The sequence below is a fragment of the Puma concolor genome, chromosome B2 (assembly GCF_028749965.1).
Source record: "Puma concolor isolate L17-30 chromosome B2, mPumCon1.1.hap2, whole genome shotgun sequence".
Classification (NCBI taxonomy): domain Eukaryota; kingdom Metazoa; phylum Chordata; class Mammalia; order Carnivora; family Felidae; genus Puma; species Puma concolor.
This window is the reverse complement of record NC_141671.1, coordinates 117,604,080-117,625,368: the sequence shown is the minus strand read 5'-3', so window position 1 is coordinate 117,625,368 and position 21,289 is coordinate 117,604,080. Positions and strand designations below refer to the sequence as shown.

The 21,289-nt window shown below is 36.5% G+C and overlaps 1 protein-coding gene and 1 long non-coding RNA gene across 10 annotated transcripts in view; both read left to right on the top strand.

Moving 5' to 3' along the window:
* PTPRK (protein tyrosine phosphatase receptor type K) overlaps positions 1 to 21,289 on the top strand; it is a 571,143-nt gene that overhangs the window by 204,011 nt on the left and 345,843 nt on the right. For all 9 annotated transcript variants that reach the window (XM_086707798.1, XM_086707791.1, XM_086707797.1 and 6 more), the window contains exon 3: positions 6,845 to 7,116. In XM_086707798.1, the coding sequence (XP_086563924.1) occupies positions 6,845 to 7,116 (272 nt within the window). The remainder of the gene's footprint in view (positions 1 to 6,844; positions 7,117 to 21,289) is intronic.
* Positions 16,650 to 21,289, top strand: part of LOC147581200 (uncharacterized) — a 28,832-nt gene continuing 24,192 nt past the window's right edge. Inside the window, exon 1 of the long non-coding RNA XR_015251535.1 lies at positions 16,650 to 21,116. This is a non-coding gene — a long non-coding RNA (uncharacterized LOC147581200). The remainder of the gene's footprint in view (positions 21,117 to 21,289) is intronic.

Sequence of the window (21,289 nt, the reverse complement as noted above, 5' to 3'; positions counted from 1 at the left end):
ATTAGGGTAGAATATTAAGCCTTTGGACTTCAACTGGAACTATGTCCTTGGTTATCCTTGCATAATCATGTGAACCAATTCCATGTAATCTCTGTGTGTGTGTGTGTGTGTGTGTGCGCGCGCGCTCGCGTGTCCTGTTGGTTGTGTTTCTCTGATGACACCTGACTAATACACCCTTTATATTGGTGTACAAAAATTCAGCATTTTTGATTTTCATTCTCCAGCCATCTATCATTCCAGGAAAAGCTTTCATTTCATTTAGTACATCTTTATACCCTGAAGAGACTGGATGAGTGAAGTAGACTCAATATAAATAAAAGCACTGATAATATTCTCTTTAGAGCATAAAGATAAAAAGAATTGTGTATATTAATATATATTGTCTCTCTGTATGGGTCCAGGGTCCCTAAGACCCTTTTATGGATCAACATGCTCAAAACTATTGGCATAATAGCACTAAGATATTGTTTTCCCTTTTTTTGTCTCTCGTTTTCTCATGAGTGTATGGTAGAATTTCCCAGAAGCTACATGATAGCTGATATTACAACAGATTGAATGGAGAATTCAAAACAAGAATGAAGCTGTCTTCTATTAAGTCAGACAGGAAGGAGATTTGCAAAAATGTAAAACAGTGCTCCCTACATACTATTTTTTGTTTTGAAAAATACCGTAATTTTCATAAAAACATGTTATTTAGGCTAACATATAATGGATTTGTTATTGTTAATCCTAAAAGAATTAATAATCTTTTTTGAGACTTCGTAATTGGAATTTCTCATATGGTCAATATTGATAGGTAGAGCTCACAGAAACAAAAGCTTTTTGATGTCCTGAATAATTTTTAAGAGTGTAAAAGGGGTCCCGAGACTAAAACATTTGAGGACCTTTGTTTTATTTGAGAGTTTTTCATATGCACAAGAGTGGTTCTCATAAAAATGTTAAGTGAGTCCTTCCAAAACATTATACTCTTTCATCAAATGATTCTGTCTGGAAACAGCGTAAACTAGTTTCAATTGTTTGTTTCATTTTGCTGCTGTTTTGACATCTTCTGATAATTTCTCTCACATAAAGGTAAAACTGGTCCTGTCCCAGCAGTTATATGTTGTTATATTTTGAGAGTTAGTCTGTGTCTCCCTCTCCTTTATTCATTCATCCAAATAACCTACTAGCAAGTATTTATTGAACTTCTACTACATATAAGGCCCTTGTTCGATGCTGTGCCCATTTGCAATTTGCTGCTTTTGCAGCTCTGAATCCACCCTTTAATATCTGCGCTGTGATAGTGGAGCTTGACCACTTAAGCATTTCTCCATAATAGCTCTATTAAGTGTTGCTCTATGTAGTTTGTCACACAGTGTTTGGTAGTTTGTTGGTAGCCGGTCCTGAAGGGATTTTAGCAGGAAGGCGTTTTAACTCTTGTTTGAATTGTGCTTCTATTTTAGTTTTTTTCATGCTAATACTGAATAGCTGGCAGTTTCCCCGTGATGTGCACAGGGTATGCAGTCTCTGTGTGCTTGTGGCCCCAGCCCTGGCCTGGTGACCTTGCTGTGGCCCTCCCAACATGCACACAGCACACCCCCGACCTCATGCCACCCTGATGCATGGGAGTGTGTCCTGCTTGGGTACTAGCTCTGGCCTGAGTGACCCGGCAAACTTCTTCGCCATCCATTATGCTGCAAAACTACGTCTTCTTTAAGGGGATCTGCTTCTGAGCAAACTCCCTCCCCTTTCCACATTTTTTCCTTCCTTGGGTATTGTGGTTACTCTTTAGGCTTCTCTTTACACCTTTAGGATTTCTGCATCTCATAGTTTATACTTGTTATCGTATACTTTTGCTGTTTACATTTTCTATGTGGCTTCTCTCTTCTGATGGGACTCTGAATAAATTAGCTTTCTATCCCTCATCTGAGGGAGATAAACAATACCCATATAAATTATTTAAAATTTGTACAAACGCAGTCCATAATTAAGGGCCACAACTAGAAAGGCAGACCGTGTATCAGAAAGCTTCAAGACAGGAAGAGCTAAACATGCACTGGGGGCTGAAGAAGGTCAATGGGCCAGAATTGGCAAGGGGTTGGGAGGAGGGGAGGCTTTCTTACAGAGGCATGAGCCTTCTTCTTCTGGAGAAGAAAACCGGCATGGTATGGGGAGAAAATAGTGAGAGCTCTGTCAGATTGGAGAAGGTACCTGGTGAGAAGTTGTAGGAGGTAAATTGGCAAAGGTACTTGGGGGCAAGTTCATGGAAGGTTGTCAGTACCAGAGAAGTGGACTTTTCTCTCTCAGTTTAAAACTCTTTAAAAAAAAATTTTTTTTTAACATTTTATTTATTTTTGAGAGACAGAGACAGAGCGTGAGCAGGGGGAGGGGCAGAGAGAGAGAGAGGGAGATAGAGAATCTGAAGCAGGATCCAGGCTCTGAGCTGTCAGCACAGAGCCCGACGCAGGGCTCAAACTCATGAACTGCGAGGTCATGACCCGAGCCGAAGTCAGATTCTCAACTGACAGAGCCACCCAGGCGCGCCTCTCTCAGTTTAATTAATAGGGCACATTCACTGGATTTTGAATAAGAATTGACTTAATAAAATATTATGTTAGTCTACTAAAGGATATAATGGAGTTCTGGATGAAGTATGGAAACCTATTTATCATTTATTATTTTTTTCAGTTAATCCTATTCCTGGACGTGTATCTCAAAGATAAAATTTCATTAATATATAAAATTCATGGCGCATTATTTATTCATCTAGATATTAGACTATGGCATTTAGGAAAATGGGACTTTTTTTTGGTTATTCTTTTAAGTAAAGACTGCATTTAGTGTAAGTACTCACTGCCCTCCTTTAATGAATTGAGGTAAGAAGTTTCTGATATTTGTATTGTGTTTTCTTGAAAGCCAAGGTGCTGTTAATCTGTAGGATGCAAATAGGATTTGTTTTTGAAAGGCAAATACCTATGTTTGTTTCCTAAATATTTCTCATTGTTTATTTGATGTTACTTAGGTAAGATAGTATTCACATAGTCTTTCTTTTTGTAAAGTACAAGTCTAATGCAGGTTCATTATAGAACATTCAGTGAATGTACATAAAAACAAGAAAACAGAAGACATTTATAGCTCCCCTTGATAATATAGTTAACTACTTGCTATATTTTCTTTTGTTCCAGTCATATGTGCAAGTTTATGTGTACATATAAATGAACACATACACATACACAATTGTATTTATTTTACATATATATATTTTAAATGATTATAATGTTTTATAATTGCCTATTTTACTTAGCATATTGTGAACATCTTCCATCAAGTGCTTTTAGTAATTTGTTTTTAATTACTGCATAATTATGCATCAAACTGATTTACCATAATTGTACAAATTGCCTGTTATTGGATGTTTAAAATACTTTTGTTTTCTCTATTGTATTTATTTTAAGTTTTTAAAGATTTTTTCAAGTAATGTCCACACCCAACGGGCGTCAAGAGTCGTGTGCTCTATTGACTGAGCCAGTGAGGTGCCCCTGTTTTTCTCTTTTTTAAATAATATAATGATGAGATGGATATTTTTTTTTAAAACTATATTTTTGTACCTAAACAAATTGTTTATCTAATTTACATTCTTCTGTTTGTCATCACCAGCAGAGGGGACCTATTGCTTTTAAGGTTTTTGATTCTCATTGTCAAAACGCTCTCCAAAAAAGTTACACATAAAAAAAATATTATTATAAGCTTAGTTTTTCTTTTATGTCTTAAATGATATATTTGAGAATTCCGTTGCTCAAGAGAAAGTAAGGAATATTTGTAAGGCCACGTTAAAGAAATTACATCAATTAAAATTTAGTACATAATATATGTATGACACAGATGTTTCATTATTAAGTCTGGAGATAGTTAAATCACAACTAAATAGAACTGAATGCTTATTAGAAACCTGAGGGATTAGTTAGCTGGTGACAGAACTATAGTAAATAAGCTTAAATTAGAACATAAAGAATGAGGAAAATGCATGTTATAGAATATTCTGAAGCTAAGTATTGCAGCCAGTTATTCTGGGAGACTGTAGAAGTATTTTCAGGAGTTGATAAGAATAGCATTGTGCTCTATATGTTTGGGATGATGGAAGTAACTCTTATGTCAAATAGGCAGTTACCTCCATGGTACCTGCTGGGTAAATTGCCACTGTATGAAATCACTTGGCAGAAGTATTTGATTGGCTTTTTGGTGTTATTGCTTGCTTCTTCCTTTCTGGAACTGTGCAATAAATGCATATTATTTCATAACACTCGGAAAATGTAGCAGTAGTCAGGTAGCATTGTAAGAAGCCCATTTAGCAAGAACAGTCTATGGAAATGAAATATCAGCACTGAAAAAAAAAATTAACTTGTCTTGAAATGCTTGAATAGTTTGAACAAACTTTTATTTTGTGACTTTTGTCTTTTCTAATGATCAATTGGTAATTCCTATAAATTAATATACTGTGCTCATCCCATTTCCTTAATAAGAACATTATCATAGCTTAAAAGTGCAGCTGGGTAAAAATTGCTAAATGGTCTTAATGGTAAATATCACACTATGTAATTAAGATGTATGACAAAGCATATTTTATGCCAAAGCTTATTTTATAATGGAAGGAAATAATGATTTGAAAGCCTGTAAGTCATTTAGAGAGTGCTACTTTGAAATTGACAATCAGGGGTGCCTGGGTGGCTCAGTCGGTTAAGCGTCCAACTTGGGCCCAGGTCATGATCTCACGGTTGGTGAGTTCGAGCCCCGCATCAAGCTTTGTGCTGACAGCTTGGAGCCTGGAGCCTGCTTCGGATTCTGTCTCTCCCTCTCTCTCTATCTGCACCTCCCCAGCTCATGCTCGTACTCTGTCTCTGTCAAAAATAAATAAACTTAAAAAAGATTTTTTTAAATAAAAGAAGAAATTGACAATCAGGAAGCATAATTGATGAAGACTTGTAAAAATAATTTAAATCTACTACTGCCATCATATGTCACTGGGGACAAAAAAAATCAAAACTGATCTAGCATTGGAGAAGTAGGTCACATGTTTGTGAAGAAGCTGAAGCCCCAAAACATTAAATAACTTATCTAAGATCTCATGCCTGGTTTTAGTTAAAAGTGATTAGTAGTCTGCTCTGCTTATGGTGAATCTGAAAGACATCTTGGCAGATCAGGCATGGACCTCAGAATGTAAGTATAACCAAGAATAGAAACATCCTGCTTATATAAATTGGGTTGGGATCCAGGATATCCTGTTCAAAAAAAAAAAAAGGACATAATTTCTCCAAAAATATACATGACCAATTTATTCTGTTAATGTGCATGCAATCTGTGAGAATCAGGAAGAAAAATTAAAAGGATTTCCAGGTTATGAAAGAAAATGAAAACTGACAAAGATGTAGTGGAAGTAATGTCAGTTACTGTCACTAGCATAAGCTTATTCCGTACTTTGCCTGATAACTGATAGTGTCATCATGTGAAATCTTTACAAGAGTTCTGAACTCTAGAATGGCAATTGGTCAGATTTGAAATTCTGGTTTCTTGGGTAGTAAAAAGTCCTCTTACCTACCATGATTTGAACTTGCTTTTGGAGTTAATTGAACTAGTTAGACTGGTAGTCAATGAGTATTTGGTGTGTTATGTAAAAATGACTGTATTTTAGGAGAGGAAACAGGGTTGATTGGTCAGGAAGAAAGGTCCAAGTGTCATCCTTTTAATACTGGATTCTGTAACACTACACCTAATATGTTCTGGTTAAAATGAAATCCTAGGGGAAAAATTATAATAACATTTGTGTTCTACCTGAAGTGTGACAAATAGGTATATTTCCATTTTGGTGATAGGTATAATTGTTAAAATCCACAGTGACATGAAAATAAAAACTGGTGGTTTTTCTGCAGAGGTCCTTGGACTACTAGTAGCAGTAGCTGATGTATAAGACCCATTTTTGTACTTAGTGCTAAGACTGTTTTTGAGGGGGGAACTGTGATGTTGGGGCTCCTTATGCCCTGTACCTCCCTGCTACAGACAACCAATAAACATTTATTAAATTAAAGGTAATGGATTTAGACTAGTATTTTCAAGCCAGGTTTCTTTCTGCTCTAGGGAGCATATGCAGGGACTGTGGCAGAATTGGGGCCAAGAGCAATGGTGATTAGCTGAACGCTTGGTGGGCAAGGCTCCAAGTAGGCAAATCCACTATGTGTCGGATTCTCAGATCTAAACATTTGACATTTTCAACTTCTGTCCTCAGATTTACACTGCAAAGTATCCTTATTCCCTTAGTACGTTGCAAAAACCTCACTTTTATAAACGATGATCTGGGAATCTGCAATCAGAAATGATTTTGTCTGCACTCTAAGTTAACCCATCTCTTTGCAATGGTATTATGATAGGGAGAAGGAAGCCTGTACCCCCTATGTAAACCAGGCCAGTAAGGTATTCCTCTTGTTCGTTTGCTTGTTTAGTCATAAAAGATCCTTTTTAGTAAGACTAGAGACTTTTACGGTGGGATCTGGATTTGAATCAGGCTCTACCTAGTCTATTTGACTTTGAATAAGCTACTAAATGTACCTCAGTTTAGTAATTTATGAACAGGCTGTTTCAGAGAGTAATGAATTAATGCATATTATGTACTTTGAACAATGTCTGTTACTAAAAATTGAGTTCACCTACTTACTTGTTTGATATCTTTCTATGGATCCATTCTGGAAGCCAGTCTTTCTGAGTTAAATTTAATGCTCAAAATGGATTGGTATTATTTTTAGTATTTCTTCTGTTATTAGATATTCCTTTTTGCTTACATGTCTATTTAGTTTTATTATATGTAATGTCATTTCAGGTTCCTATATGATAGTGGACTCTTCAGATCATGACCCTGGAGAAAAAGCCCGACTTCAGCTGCCTACAATGAAGGAGAACGACACTCACTGTATTGATTTCAGTTACCTGTTATATAGCCAGAAGGGGTTGAATCCTGGCACTTTGAACATATTAGTTAGGGTGAATAAAGGACCTCTTGCCAATCCAATTTGGAATGTGACTGGATTCACGGGTAGAGATTGGCTTCGGGCTGAGCTAGCAGTGAGCACCTTTTGGCCCAATGAATATCAGGTAATCATCTGACCTTTCCTGGTTTATGCTTTAATGTCATTGGTTCTCACTGTGTATGTAATACTTAGAGAAAAGCACTAGCTCATTGGAATAAGAGATGATCTCTTTTGCCCTCCTCTAGCCCTATTCTTGAGGAGATGTTGAAATACATTGGCACAAAACCTTCAAAGTAGAGAGAACATTTCCACATACAGAAAAAAACGTAGTTTTAGTGTCAAAATGTGTTGGTTGTTTGGCAGCGAACTACTTATTAACACATACTTCCATGTGTCTGTTCAGGAAGAAAAAGTCTTTTTGATTTGAGTGTGCACTATTCAAACTGGATTGGTTTGCTGACTGCCTGACAACAACATTTAAAAAAATACATAAAATAGTGTTTCATGAATTATGTCATCTAAGGGGGAGGCGTTTTGAATAATTGTTTACATTTTTGTCAGTTACATGGAGTTTAAAAATAAGCAAACAAAAAAAAGAAAAGTCCACATGTCTTTGTTTTTTTTTTCCACCAGAAATACTTAATTTAATTATGATTAAACCAGGTAACAAATGATATCAATATCTACTTCATGTGTTGTGAGGCAGATTTTATATGATTTAACAAAAAAAGATCATTTACCAGTTTGGAGAGTTGTTCGGTAATCTTCTCCATTAGGTTCAGTAGATTTCCCCTACTTTTTGAAACATTGCCTTATGCCACCTTGTTTTAGTGGTTTTAGTAAACCATTATGACAACCAAAATAAATCCAAAGAGGATTTCTGCCTTTTTAAAAAAAAAAAAAAAAAGAACAGGAGTGGCTTATTTTTATTTTTTTATTATTTTTACTTTTTAAAGTTTATTTTATTTTTGAGAGAGAGAAGGAGAAAGTGTGAGTGGGGGAGGGGCAGAGAGCAAGAGAGAGAGAGAGAATCCCAAGCAGGCTCCACACTGTCATCATGGAGGCTGATGCGGGGCTCCTTCTCATCAATGGTGAGATCATAACCTGAAATCAGGAGTCAGACACTTAACCAACTAAACCACCCAGACGCCCTATTTTTACTAAACATTTTTTGTTTATTTTTATTTATTTTTTTGAGAGGTAGAGTGCGGGCACACACATGAGCAAGGAAGGGGCAGAGGGAAAAAGAGAGACTTGTAATCAGGCTCTACGCTTAGTGTGGAGCCCCATATAGAGCTCAGTCTCTCAATCTCAGGACTAGGAGATCATGACCTGAGCTGAAATCAGTAGTTAGACACTTAACTCACTGAGCAACCCAGGTGCCCTAGATTTCTGCTTTTATGAAAAAAGATGAAAAATTAAAATAGCACTCAGACTTTGTTTTTGCAGCTAGCCATTATGGAAGCAGCACACCGCCCAGCTGCGTGAGGGGCCCCACCAAGCTCCTTCCTAGCATCTTAGCATCAAGCCACCATATCTTTGAACTGTGTCTGTGAGCATCTGTTCTTTATCTGAATTTATTTAGTGCATCTGTTAGCAAGATGTGTCCGAAGGTATCTGAAAAGGCTAAGAGATTATTTTTGGGTCTGGGAACACTCAAAAATTTTTCCATATAAATTAGTGGTAATGGCTTCTTCACTTTATCCTGTTTAGGTTTATGAAAAGTTTCATGAGAACCCTATACTTTCAATAGCTGGGGAACCTCCCCCTGGATACAGAAAACCAACTCTTGAAAGTTTACTTTTATGTTAGGTCTTTAGATTTAAACTTCTAAACTTATAAGTTTAGATTTAAACTTATCTACATATAGATATACATATATACATATAGATAGATAGTGTATTTTATTTTGATCCGTGAGTCATTTATAAGCTAAGAACAGTTTCATTTCTGCTTTTAAAAATGAACATTTTAAAATTCAGGTTAAACATTCAGGTTAAACTTGTCTTTATTCCTGGGGGAGGGAACACAATACCTTGTTTTAATTGCTTTGTCGTGTGTTGATTTTTCTATTTTATTAAAAAGCCTCTTACTTCCTAGGTATGGTTCCACAGGTAAGGTTCTTTGTTCAAATTTATGTGTTTATTGGAATTTCAATGGATTTTCATTAGGTACTAGTTGATTCCGTTATTCCTGAACTGAAGGATGTTGTTCTTTGGTCTAGGAGAGCTGTCTGCTTTTCCAGGGCCCATAGCTCTGGGAGGGCTGCATGTGGGAGGTGCGTGGCTGAAAGTGTATGAAATTGATGCTAACTCACTAGCAGCAAGATCAGTGGGCTCATCTCTGATAACAGTGGGTCGTCATTGTCTGGGTCACCTTCACAACGCATTGTCATTACACTGACTTCACTAGAAACTGTCATTGGAGCTTAACACTGAAAAGAAAAAGCTGATTTAACCAAATAGAACTGTCAACGGATTCAGCCTTCTTAAAATAAATTTAAGCCCAAATAACAAATTAGTGAAATTGTCAAAAATTTGGTTTCTGGAGTCAGACAGCCTGTATTCAACAGTGTTTGCTATTTGCTATCTGTATAGATTGTTCTCTGAGGAATCAAATTGTTAGTTATATCTTTAAAGGAAAACATAAAAGTGGATTTTGATAAATCCAACAAATAATATATCTAGGTATCATGCTAATGTTCCTTCACAACTGAGAAATAGTATACATATAATTACCTTTTCTTATTTTTTGCAAGATCTGCCTTTGAGTCATTGATACTGGTAACATTTTCTTATGGCACCATTTCTGCAAGGTTAATTTTAATGTGGAGTTATACAATCGAGAACTGGATGCTTCTTTTGTTCAGTCTTCTTTGCATGACAAAGCTCCTTAGGTTATTTTAAGCAAGCTATGCAAAAAGTGCCTGTGGAAGTTCCAGCCTGGCCAGTGAGATCTTTCTGGAGAGCTCTTGTCAGAGAAAAAGATTACTACATAACTTGGAACTTATAGGTAAACGCTTCTTTCTTGCAGATTGAAATTTGAGCAATAGATCACTACTTAAGTGATTGTTTCTTCCACATCTGTTTTCCTTAACCTGCAAAACTTCACAATCAATGACAGCAAAAAACAGAGTGGAATAATTTTTATTCATGTGCTTAGTGCTCAATAAATTACTTGATTGATGATTTCATTGATTCTGTCATTTAGATACCTAGTTGTACCTGTACACTAGGTTATTAGAAACAACCAGCGCAACGTAAACTCTTTATGTAGCATTTTTGCTATTAGGAAATAGCATGAAAAACTTTTGATTATTGCTTAATGTAGAATCTTTTTGGATTTTTAAAAATTAAAATGTAGCCATTGCATTGTGCTATGTTGCAAGCCTACCTACTTTTTAATTCTTAAAGAAAACACTACATATATATTTTTTTCCCTAGACTCTAGATTGAGTAGAGTTATGATATGCATAGAAACTGTTCTTCCTCATTCCACAGTTTATTAAACTTCAATTTTACACTTTCCAAAACTTCTTAAAGAGGAAGTTTTTAACCTTCTGATTTTTAAAATTCCCTTTTCTTTTGTATTTCTAGTGGAGAATCCTATCTCTTATTGGCCTAATCCATTTGCTATCTGATTATCCCTCCAATATACTCCTTATCATCAACTTCATCAACAACAATCAAAAAGAAAATTGCTCCAGAATGCTACTACCTTAATTAGTATAGGATAATATTTATATAAAAATCATACTCCTGGAAGTGAGGTAAAACAAACAAACAAAAAAACCTCTCTACAAGCTGGCCCTTCTCTTTTCCTTTTTTCTGTTGAAGTAAAAATCTGAAACAGACGTAGTATGTCTTCCGTGTGATTTCCCCTTCCTAGAAATTCCATATTGCCAGACACCTCCAAAGAAGGTGCCTGAACAGGAGATTGATTATGCTGTGGACTATTTAATAATGAGAAGATACCAGGTTTTAACCCTAAGAAACACGAACTCTTATTTGAGAAAGGAAAAATAAATTATACATATGAAATTATGAAATAAAGGTGAAATTATGAATTTTGGTTACCTCAAAGATCAGTATAGGCTGATAGACTTTGGAGCCAGTCCTTCCTGGGTGATCTTGACTCTGTGCCTTAGCAGTTGTACAGCCTTAAATCTATTCCTTAATTTCTTTGGCTATAATTTCCTTCTCTGAAACATGAGGATGACAACAATACCTATCTATTTATTGGGTTGCTGTATTAGGTGAGTCAATATATACAATATATATTATATATATAGGAAAGTGTCTGACACAGAGTATATGTTTGCCAAAAGATAGATAAACATGATGGGTAAATGAAACATTTGTGAACTCTATATTGGATTTCATATGTGCCCAGCATTTTCTTCTGTTTTGAAAGCATGCTCTTTTTCTTTTTCTTTTCCTTTTTCTTTTTCCTTTTCTTCTTTTTCTTTTTCTTTTCTCAAGACTTAATTTTTTTAAGAGAGGAAGGTACAGATATTTCTCATATACCCCTTGTCCCCACACATGCCATAGCTTCCCCCATTCTCACCATCCCCCACCAGAGTGGTACACTCACTTCAGTGGCTAAACCCATACTGACACGAAGTAATCACTCAAAGTCCATTGTTAATTTTATTTTAGGGTTCACTCCTGGTGCCATACATTCTAGGAGTTTAGACAAGTGTATAATGACACGTATCTGTCACTGTAGCATCATTCAGAGGATTTTCACTGCCCTAAGAAGTCTCTGTGCTCTGCCGATTCATTCCTCCTCCTTAGTGTTATTCTTTTCATGTTTTGTTTTTATTAAAATGTCTACTTATTTGACAGCTTATTAACATGAGGTCACACCATGCTAACCCCTGGGGACATACAGGCAAAGTCCCTTTTCTCCGGAAGCTTACATTCTAGCTGGGGACTAGAGGAAATAAAAATGTAAATCAGATGTGGGGTCTGTCCTTAAAGGGCCTAGTCCAGATGGGAAATGTGAAATACACAGAGATAAAACTTGAGACAATATAGTATTTATTAAATGACTTAAGAGAGATAAATGTAAAATATAGTGGGGAAAATGAAAACAAAAGATAGGTTTGTTTCCAAAGTAATTTGAGGCATAAATGGGACTTTAATCCTTGTCTCTTGATTCTTGTATTTTTAGATTAGTATGCTTTTCACTGTACCACATTGTTTTTCTCAAACTGCAGTTATTTGGAGCCAACACTTTATATAGTGAAAGCGAACAGGCAAACATAATTTTGCTTATGATATAAGCATTGCAGTGATATACTCATATATAAGGAACTTTTTCTTACCTGTGTCTTCAGAGCAATAAATGTCTTTTTGGCTCAGTATACTATTTATACAAAGTTTCATATTATATATTTTTTTAATTTGCTGTGGTTACAAGTTGCTAATTCTACCTATGTTTATAGGCCTCAACTGAGTGCTGTAAGATTTCAAATTGATCACTAAATAGAAGTAAAAAGAAAGAAAAAACACCCAAAACATTATGAGGCATTATCTCAGTGTTAAATTTCAACGGAAGATCAGCACACCTCTAAAAGTGTAATTTTTTCCAGTCTGGAAATCTGACCTGTCTTGTATGCATAAAATTCAGTTCTGCTCTGGGATTACATCCATTAGTTTCTTACTGAACAGTGAGGTTGTTACCAAATGAAGCAGACAGACATAACTTCCAACACTATTAGTGGAAACCTAATCTGCTGTTTTCCATTAACTGGGTGCACATCATTAATCACAAAAATGATGCGTGATGAAAACTACAGGGGTTTGGTCAGAAATTGGAAAGTGATAATATAGCAGAATGTGTCTTTTTTTCTTCTTTTTTGCTCCCTAATTTGCTGAGAAACAAATACTGAACTTTTGTAACCCATTTTCTTCTTAACATTTTCTGTTGGCTTGAAAAAAATGTAAGAGCTGGACAGGCATGGGATTTTCTGGTTTTTTGTCTCCTTTTTAAAGCTTTATGTTAACATGTATTGTGCTGGTATTTTGGCAATAGAATGATTGTTACACTCCAGAGATACTGCTGACTTTGGATCTAAGAAGATTAGGATTTAAACCAAGTGACAGTTTACTTAAATAAAAAGTCTCTAAAAGATTGATCTTTGGGGATGGGGCTGAAGTAGGAGCATGCTCATGAACCATCCATTCAAAGAGTGAGGAAAAGAGCTCTTGGAATGTTTCCAGTTTATACTTGTACTCATTCAACCATGTACAGTCCCACTGAAGAAAGAAGGGTGGCAAGATTTTTCTTTCCTAGATCTATTAGTTTGCTTGGCTGTCATAACGAAGTACTACAGACTGGGTGGCTTAAGCAACAGAAATTTATTTCTCTTATTCTGGGAAGTCTAAATATCAAGGTGCTGGCTTCTTTGGCTCTTGATGAGAGCTCCCCTCCCGGCTTGTAGATGGCCACCTTCTCACTATGTCCTCACGTGTTGGAAAGAGATAGATAGCTTTTCTTTCCCTTCCTGTAAAGGCACCAGTCCTATCAGATTAGGGTCCCTTATGACCTTATTTAACCTTAATTAACTCCTAAAAGCCCTATTCTGTACAGATACAGTGACATTAAGGATTTGGGCTTCAACATGAAAGGGGGTTTGGGGAATGACACAATTAAGTCCATAGCATTAGATATATATTACATCTAGAAGCTCTTTATTTACAAGCATTATAAATGACCTGGCTTATCATCTTGTATAACAATATTGCTGATATTATCTAGTCAGTATTCACTCTCCTCTCTTTTTTTGCACATTGACAGGACTCTCTCCCACCTTACTTACTCTCCTATCTTCCTTTGCGGGAAGGAGTGGCCATATGACACAGCTCTGACCAATGAGTTATGAGGCCAGTCTGCTGGGGATTTCTGGGAAAGAGGTCTGTTCCTGATAAAAAAAGAGAGAGACATGTTATTGCATGAGAGTAGGCTGCATGGCCCTGCGTGTATCCTGCAACTGCGAGGAAGGAGATAAACTGAGGGTAACAGAACAAAGTATGGAAGGAGTCTGGATCCTACCTCAGGCAAAAATTAATGACAACAATAATATTAAAAATATAAACTATTTCTAAGCAACTTTTAGATGAATATTCTATGCAGCCAGAGTATCCTAATGTATCTTTCTTGAGCTTTATGTCAGTCCCACCTACAAAAATACCCTTTGTAGATAGCACATGTGAGACATATGGTAGAATGAAAAGTAACTGTGTCTATCTGTGAGTAAAACAATTACTGTTTCTCAGTCCAGTTGTACAGAGAAGGCAAACCTATATACTTTACAATGTAAATAGGGCTGTAAGGCAATGAATCAATGACTGGAGGGAGTAGAAAGAAAGGCAAGATCATTGTTGGGTGTCTACCATGTTTAAGACAGTAGGCTAGATAATTGTCTGTCATCTTTAAGTTTGATTTAATATTTGATCCAGTGCTAAACAAATGGTTCCTTACTTCATGCATGGACTAAGTTGCTCGTTAGTTAGTGGTCAAAATTATTCCTCCTTTTCCTCTTTAGTAATTTAATCTTGCTATTAAAAGTTTGGACCTTAGCCATATCAGTGACTTCTGAATTTAGTCACAACTCGATAGGCTTATTCTAGTTATGGCAACAGTAATTGCCTGACACAGGCACTTTGGCTCATTTTTACACTGTCTGAATACCTTCTGTTTGATAGGCTATTAACAAAGAGGCCTTTTGCTGCTGATGTTTAATCTTAATGATTTCCTATTTGTTTCATTTAAAGTACTCCAAATGGGTTTGGAAAAAAACCTCCCACGTTATTATAGTCATTGTTTTCATAAAACTTATAAGCCTGTGAGGATGATCTCTCCCTGTGTCCTGACGGTGATTTGCTTTTATTATAAAATGTCTGCTTTACTTTTCCTTTAGATCCTGTATTGATTCATTGATGAAACTTACAGTTTGTAAATAAATGTAAACAAATGGAGAGAGTCCTGAATGTTTACACAATAATTACCGCAAATACATGACAGAAGTCTCTTGTTATTCTACTAAATCATACGTGGTTTTTGGGGTTTTGTTTTGTTTTGTTTTGTTTTTGTTTTTGTTTTTTTTTTTTTGTTATTTTTGAGTAGCACGAGCTGTCAAGTGCCCCTTCACTAATTCTTTTGAGAACTATTTCCATGAAATTAATTCACTTCTCTTTTAATGGAGGATTGAAAACATAATGAGAAGTAAGGAGAGTTGGGCAGTGTTTGTTCAATTTATGACTTTTTGTTTTTTTAGGAGTTTGTTTTATCCAAGGGGACTGGGGAGGACAGATGCTTTGAAGAGCAGGAGGAGGGATGCCAGCTCTTTGCTGGCTCGTTCACCTGCGTTCAGCCCAGATTGTTGAGTCTGAATTAACTTGTTTCTGCTTCCTTGTTTTCCGTACCTCTTTATTAATTATTTAGCCTACATTTAATGGGCTCGTCTTCATGTACCAAGATTAAAGAAAATCCTGCCCCTGTAGTGGGGCAGGATTCCTACCGAAACACAGAAAATGCAAGTTTTTCCTTCTAATCGTTTAATGATGTTTCTGACAGTGCTGTACCATTTATTAACACACATCATGTATAAGAAAAGTATACACAACAATTTAAATTCCATTCTTCATTTATTTGGTCTGCTGACTTTGATAGTTAATTGGATTTTTTGGGGGGCTTTCAAGTTCCTGTACAACTTGAATTTTTGTGTGACCTCTTTGTCCATTTCCATTTCCATTTCAAAGACAGTTTTTTTTTTTTGAACTTCGTGGAGTATGTGAACAAAATAATGGCTCTTCACAGGAAAAACAAAACGGAGTGACATTATTTTTTTTTAGTGTTTATTTATTTTTGAGAGACAGAGAGACAGAATGTGAACACAGGAGGGGCAGAGAGAGAGGGAGACACAGAAACCAAAGCAGGCTCCAGGCTCTGATCTGTCAGCACAGAGCCCAACGTGGGGCTCGAACTCACAAACTGTGAAATCATGACTTAAGCTGAAGTCTGACACTTAACCGACTGAGCCACTGAGGAGCCCGGTGCCATTGTTTTTATTTAAAATTTAACTTTTATGCTGTGGAGATTTGTTTCAATTTTTCAAACATAATGGAACAATAAAAGGATATAATTATTTATTTTATTTTATTTATTTTGAGAGAGAGAGCACAAACAGTGGAGGGGCAGAGAGAGAGAGAGAGAGAGAGAGAGAGAGAGAGGGAGAGGGAGAGAGGGAGAGAGAGAATCCCAAGCAGGCTCCATGCTCTCAACGCAAAGCTGGGTACAGGGCTCGATCCTACCAACGCAAGATCATGACCTGAGCTCAAATCAAGAGTCAGATGCTTAACTGACTGTGCCACCCAGGTGCTCCTGATTATCTATTTTAGTAGAAGTTTTTCTTTTTTTTTTAAAAAAAAAATTTTTTTTCAACGTTTATTTATTTTTGGGACAGAGAGAGACAGAGCATGAACGGGGGAGGGGCAGAGAGAGAGGGAGACACAGAATCGGAAACAGGCTCCAGGCTCTGAGCCATCAGCCCAGAGCCCGACGCGGGGCTCGAACTCACGGACCGCGAGATCGTGACCTGGCTGAAGTCGGACGCTCAACCGACTGCGCCACCCAGGCGCTCCAATTTTAGTAGAAGTTTTTCAACCGAGAAGTGTGGTAGGAAGGAAAGATAGGGGAAATGTCAGGCATTGTTATAGTTTGTATCTATCTTACTATTCTTTTAGATGATTTTTTTTCAAAGTTAATAGTTTATTTAAAAGAAAATTTATACACTTTTTTTTTACAACTCTTGCATATATAAGCCAGTATTTTTTTTCTAAACGTATCATTTTGATTAAACCAGTTCCAGGCTCTTTCTAGCCTCATTCAACAACAAAACTACCATTCCTCAAATTATAAAACCCAGACTACATTATTAATTCAATTTGCTGCCCCTGTTGTAGTCTCCACTAAGTGAGATTTTGCTATTGTTTTCTCATAAATTTACTTTGTCTTGCAGACCAGTTTCCTAACTCATCATTTAGATAATATTATATAGAATCTATTCCAGTGTTACTAATACAGGTTGGAATGTAAAGGGAAACAAACTTTGGGTACTGTAAATTAAAATATCCACTTACGTAATCTGGTGGAAAATTTATGATTAATTTTAGTTGTTTTCATTTTCAAAAGGTGTTTTTAAAACTGTCATTATCAAACTAGCTGCTACATGTTATTTCTGCATTTAGTTATATAAATAACCATTGCATACTATACTGGGATTCCCTGATGAGATTTAGATTCTTATAATTCTTTGAATGATCTTTTAAAAAGTCATTCCGCTCAGCAGTAAATTCTTCTGGAAGCAGTAAATCAATTCTCATTTTGTGTTTAAAAATAAGGTCTAAAGTCATAAATTAATACTAGGTAATAATTCAATAAAATAATAAAGAATGGGAAATTTCTAGCACCTAGAGATGAAAGTTTAGTTCAACTTACACCATCTTTAGATCCTGATGTTTTGCAACAATAGCACAAATATATTATTTGGAAATAGATACAGTGATTCTTTGGGTTAATATTTATTAAGAAACACTTTTGGTTTGGTTGTGAATTTTGGTGACAAAAAGCTTACAAAGGGATGAAGTCCATTCAGCTCCACATATTCCAGGGTGAATTTCTTTGTTGTTGTTGCTTATTTTTTTATTGCTCTTTATCTTCTTTTTCTTTCCTGCTTTCCCCCCTTTCTTGTGGTGGAGGGGGGATTGTCAGAACAATAAACACATAATCAAATAATTTTGTTTATTGAATATATCGATTACATTAGGTACTGTGACTTGCTGCATGAGAATTAAGTCTTATTTTTTTATGTTCCTATAATATAGAGTGCAGGCCATTTGATATATTGGATAAGGGTTTAAATTAGATGTCATTTGGCCTTTGTTCAGTTCCACATCCCATGGTCAACACCTCCATGCTTCTTGAATGACTGTTTTGTGTGACTATTTCCCTGCAATAGGGGAAAATAACTAGTCTGCTCCTTATACATGTGTTTGATGAGGTTCAAAGGGTGTAATGAAAGCTGCAAAGTGGTCTATTGAAAGCTCATATTTACAAGTGAAAGACACCAACTAAAGCTGGCAAAATAAAAAAGACACAGTATTGAAAAGATTTGGGATTCTCTCACAGCATAAGGGAAGTGGACTATCAAAGGCTGAAGAAGATATAGAACTCAGAGTAACCCTGGGGACAACAACTTTGACTTTCTCTGTGAAGGTCAGCTGTGAACAACTCACTTATCTATCAGTTTGACAAGTATTTACTAAGTAACCTAATCTGTGCCAGGTACTATTCTGGCTGCTGAGCACATACAGTGCTGAACTCTCAAATTTCCTGTTCTCCGAGAATTCCAGTCTTGGGATGAGAGGAGGGTGGGGAGAATACATAAATAAATAAATGAGAAATAGACTAGAATGCAAGAAGCACTATGCAGATAATTAGAATAATATGAGAGTTACCGTCTTGGAAACCACCTTGGATCAGGTGGTTCAGGAAGAACTAGTTGTTTGAGAAGGTGACCTTTACCTGGAGATTGGAATGGCAAAAAGGACCTAGGTGCACAAAGATCAGGGAAAAAAAATGTGTTAGAGACAGAGAAAACAGCTAAACAAAGCCTCTAAATCTAGGAGATTGGCATGGTGGAGGGACAGAGACCAGCATAGGGGTCAAAGGTGTTCTTTTTATTAATTTTTAATTATTTTTAAACATTTTTTTAAAGTTTATGTATTTATTTTGAGAGAGAGAGACAGACAGACAGACAGTGTGAGTGAGCGAGGGGCAGAAAGAGAGGGAGACAGTGAGAATCCCAAGCAGGCTCACAGACCCCCACGTGGGGCTTGAACTCCTGAAACTCTGAGATCATGACCTGAGCTGAAATCAAGAATTGGACATACAGTCGACTGAGCCACCCTGGTGCCCCCAAAGGGGTCTTTTTTAAAGATGAGATAGAGAGTTTCTTCTAGTTATGTGAAGGTTTGTAATCCAAGGGAAAGGGTCTGAACACTTTTTGAAGATTGTCATCAAGGGATCCTACTTACTCATTTTGAGTGTCAGGTTATCCATGTTCCAAATGTATATTCTTCTTTTGTGTTTTCAGTGTTTACTCTCCAGTCACAGCTCTGGTTGTTTTCCCTCTTGATCATGGTAACATTTTCCTGACTCTTTTATAAATCAGTTACTTTTCTTGGGATACTAATTTGCAGATACTGCATTCCTCAGACTTTGAAAGTCAAAATGATTAGCCTTCATTTGAGGTCCTTCATAATTTAGCTTCAGTCAACTGCTTCAATCTCTCTACCATTATATATATATGTTTGGCACCATCTGCTTCAGTGAACTGCAAACTGCTTTAGCTGTGCTTTGGACAATTTGGGTGCATGCACATGTGCGTGCAGGTGTGTGTGTGTGTGTGTGTGTGTGTGTGTGTGTGTGTGTGTATGAATTTGCACACAATTTATCTACCTTCTGAAAAGCCTTTGTTTCTTCCTTTCCCTTGCTACCTTGAAGCCTTTGCTAGATACTTCAGTTCTCCTCAGATCTGTATTACTTCCCTTGCTAATTAGACATTTAGCCCGTAATATTTCAGATAGTTTTGTGTCCTGTGCCTCCAAGTCGACTACAGATCCTCTTTGAAAGGGAACTGGGTATACCATAAGGACAGTATAATATTTACATGGTGGTTTGTACTTCATAAAGCAGCTTGACAAATTAAAAAAAAAATCAGCCTCACAATAACATGAGGTCCCTAGGAAAAGTATAAAGATTTTTATTTTAGTGATAAGACTGAGGGATAATATAAGTGGCTTGTTTAAGGTCACGTTGCTAGCTAGAATTGACTTAGGTCACTTAAAGATAAATTCTAGTATCTCTCTAGTGTGCCAGGCTATTTGTTTATTGATACTGACTTTCCAATCTTGGTGTCAAAAGAAAATTAGATTTGGTGATGAAATATTAAGTGATGGGATAAGAGTAGGTTTGTAATTTTTTCACTTTCATGCATTTTTTCAGCATTTTCTTAATATTACTTGCTAATATGTTTTTTGTAAGTTTTTTTTAAGTTTATTTATTTATTTTGAGAGAGAGAGAAAGAGAGAGAGAGCATTGGAGGGGCAGAGAGAGAGGGATACAGAGAATCCCAAGCAGGCTCCACACTGTCAGTGCAGAGACCAGGGTTCAAACTCAGGAACCGCCAGATCATGACCTGAGCCAAAACCAAGAGTTGGATGCTTAACTGACTGTGAGCCCTCGTTCTCTGATATTGCTTTTACAAAATAAATGTTTCTATGGTTTGTCTAAGAACTGATTGGATGAAGTAAGCTTCATGCTTAAGGGGCAACTCAGAACTTTGGTGGACTGGATTTCAATTCATTTTCACAACCAACCAAGTATTTATTGAGTTGTTACTACATGCTTCACACAAGTCTAAATTTGGGGAGAAAACAAACAAGTAGGAAAACAATTTCATACTTTTGTCTAGGGAATATAAAGTTCACCAAGGAGATTGGCCATGGGTGTGTAAGTTTTTGTGGTAGGTGATGATTAATTGAGAATTTGTTACACAATTATTTCTAAATTTATATATGTTTGGAAATACTGTAATAGAATAATAGGAAAAAAACAAGTCTTCTGAAGGAGATGAAACATCCATATCAGCTGTCTTGTCTTGTTATTTAGTTAAATGTCCAATGGAGTGAAGAAAACGATACCATTAATGGAACTCTAAGAAGGAAGCAACACATGTGGCCTGTGGTCAGATAGAAATGGGGCTGGATCTGGGTAAACAAAGGCAGGAGTAAAAGGGGGTTTAGGTTTCCCAGTTATAAGGCATAGGTAGTGCCCTCAGCTTTTTAGAAATGAGAATGATCCTACTGTGTGAGAGGTCAGCCACACTGGTCTGGCTGAAGTCAGGGTTTTGAAATTGGGCAGGTTGATAGATTACGTTGACTAGGCTGGATCCTAATATTGAGGGGTTTTCAAATCCAGGTCAAGGGATTTGTTTGTTTTATTTTGATTCCTAACTGCATGTGGCCTACTCTGAAGAGTCTAATTAAGAGAACAGTGTGAGGGCAGTCATGATTTTTTTTTTTTTTTTTAACATTTTTTTTTTTTTTTTAATTTTTTTGGGACAGAGAGAGACAGAGCATGAACGGGGGAGGGGCAGAGAGAGAGGGAGACACAGAATTGGAAACAGGCTCCAGGCTCTGAGCCATCAGCCCAGAGCCCGACGCGGG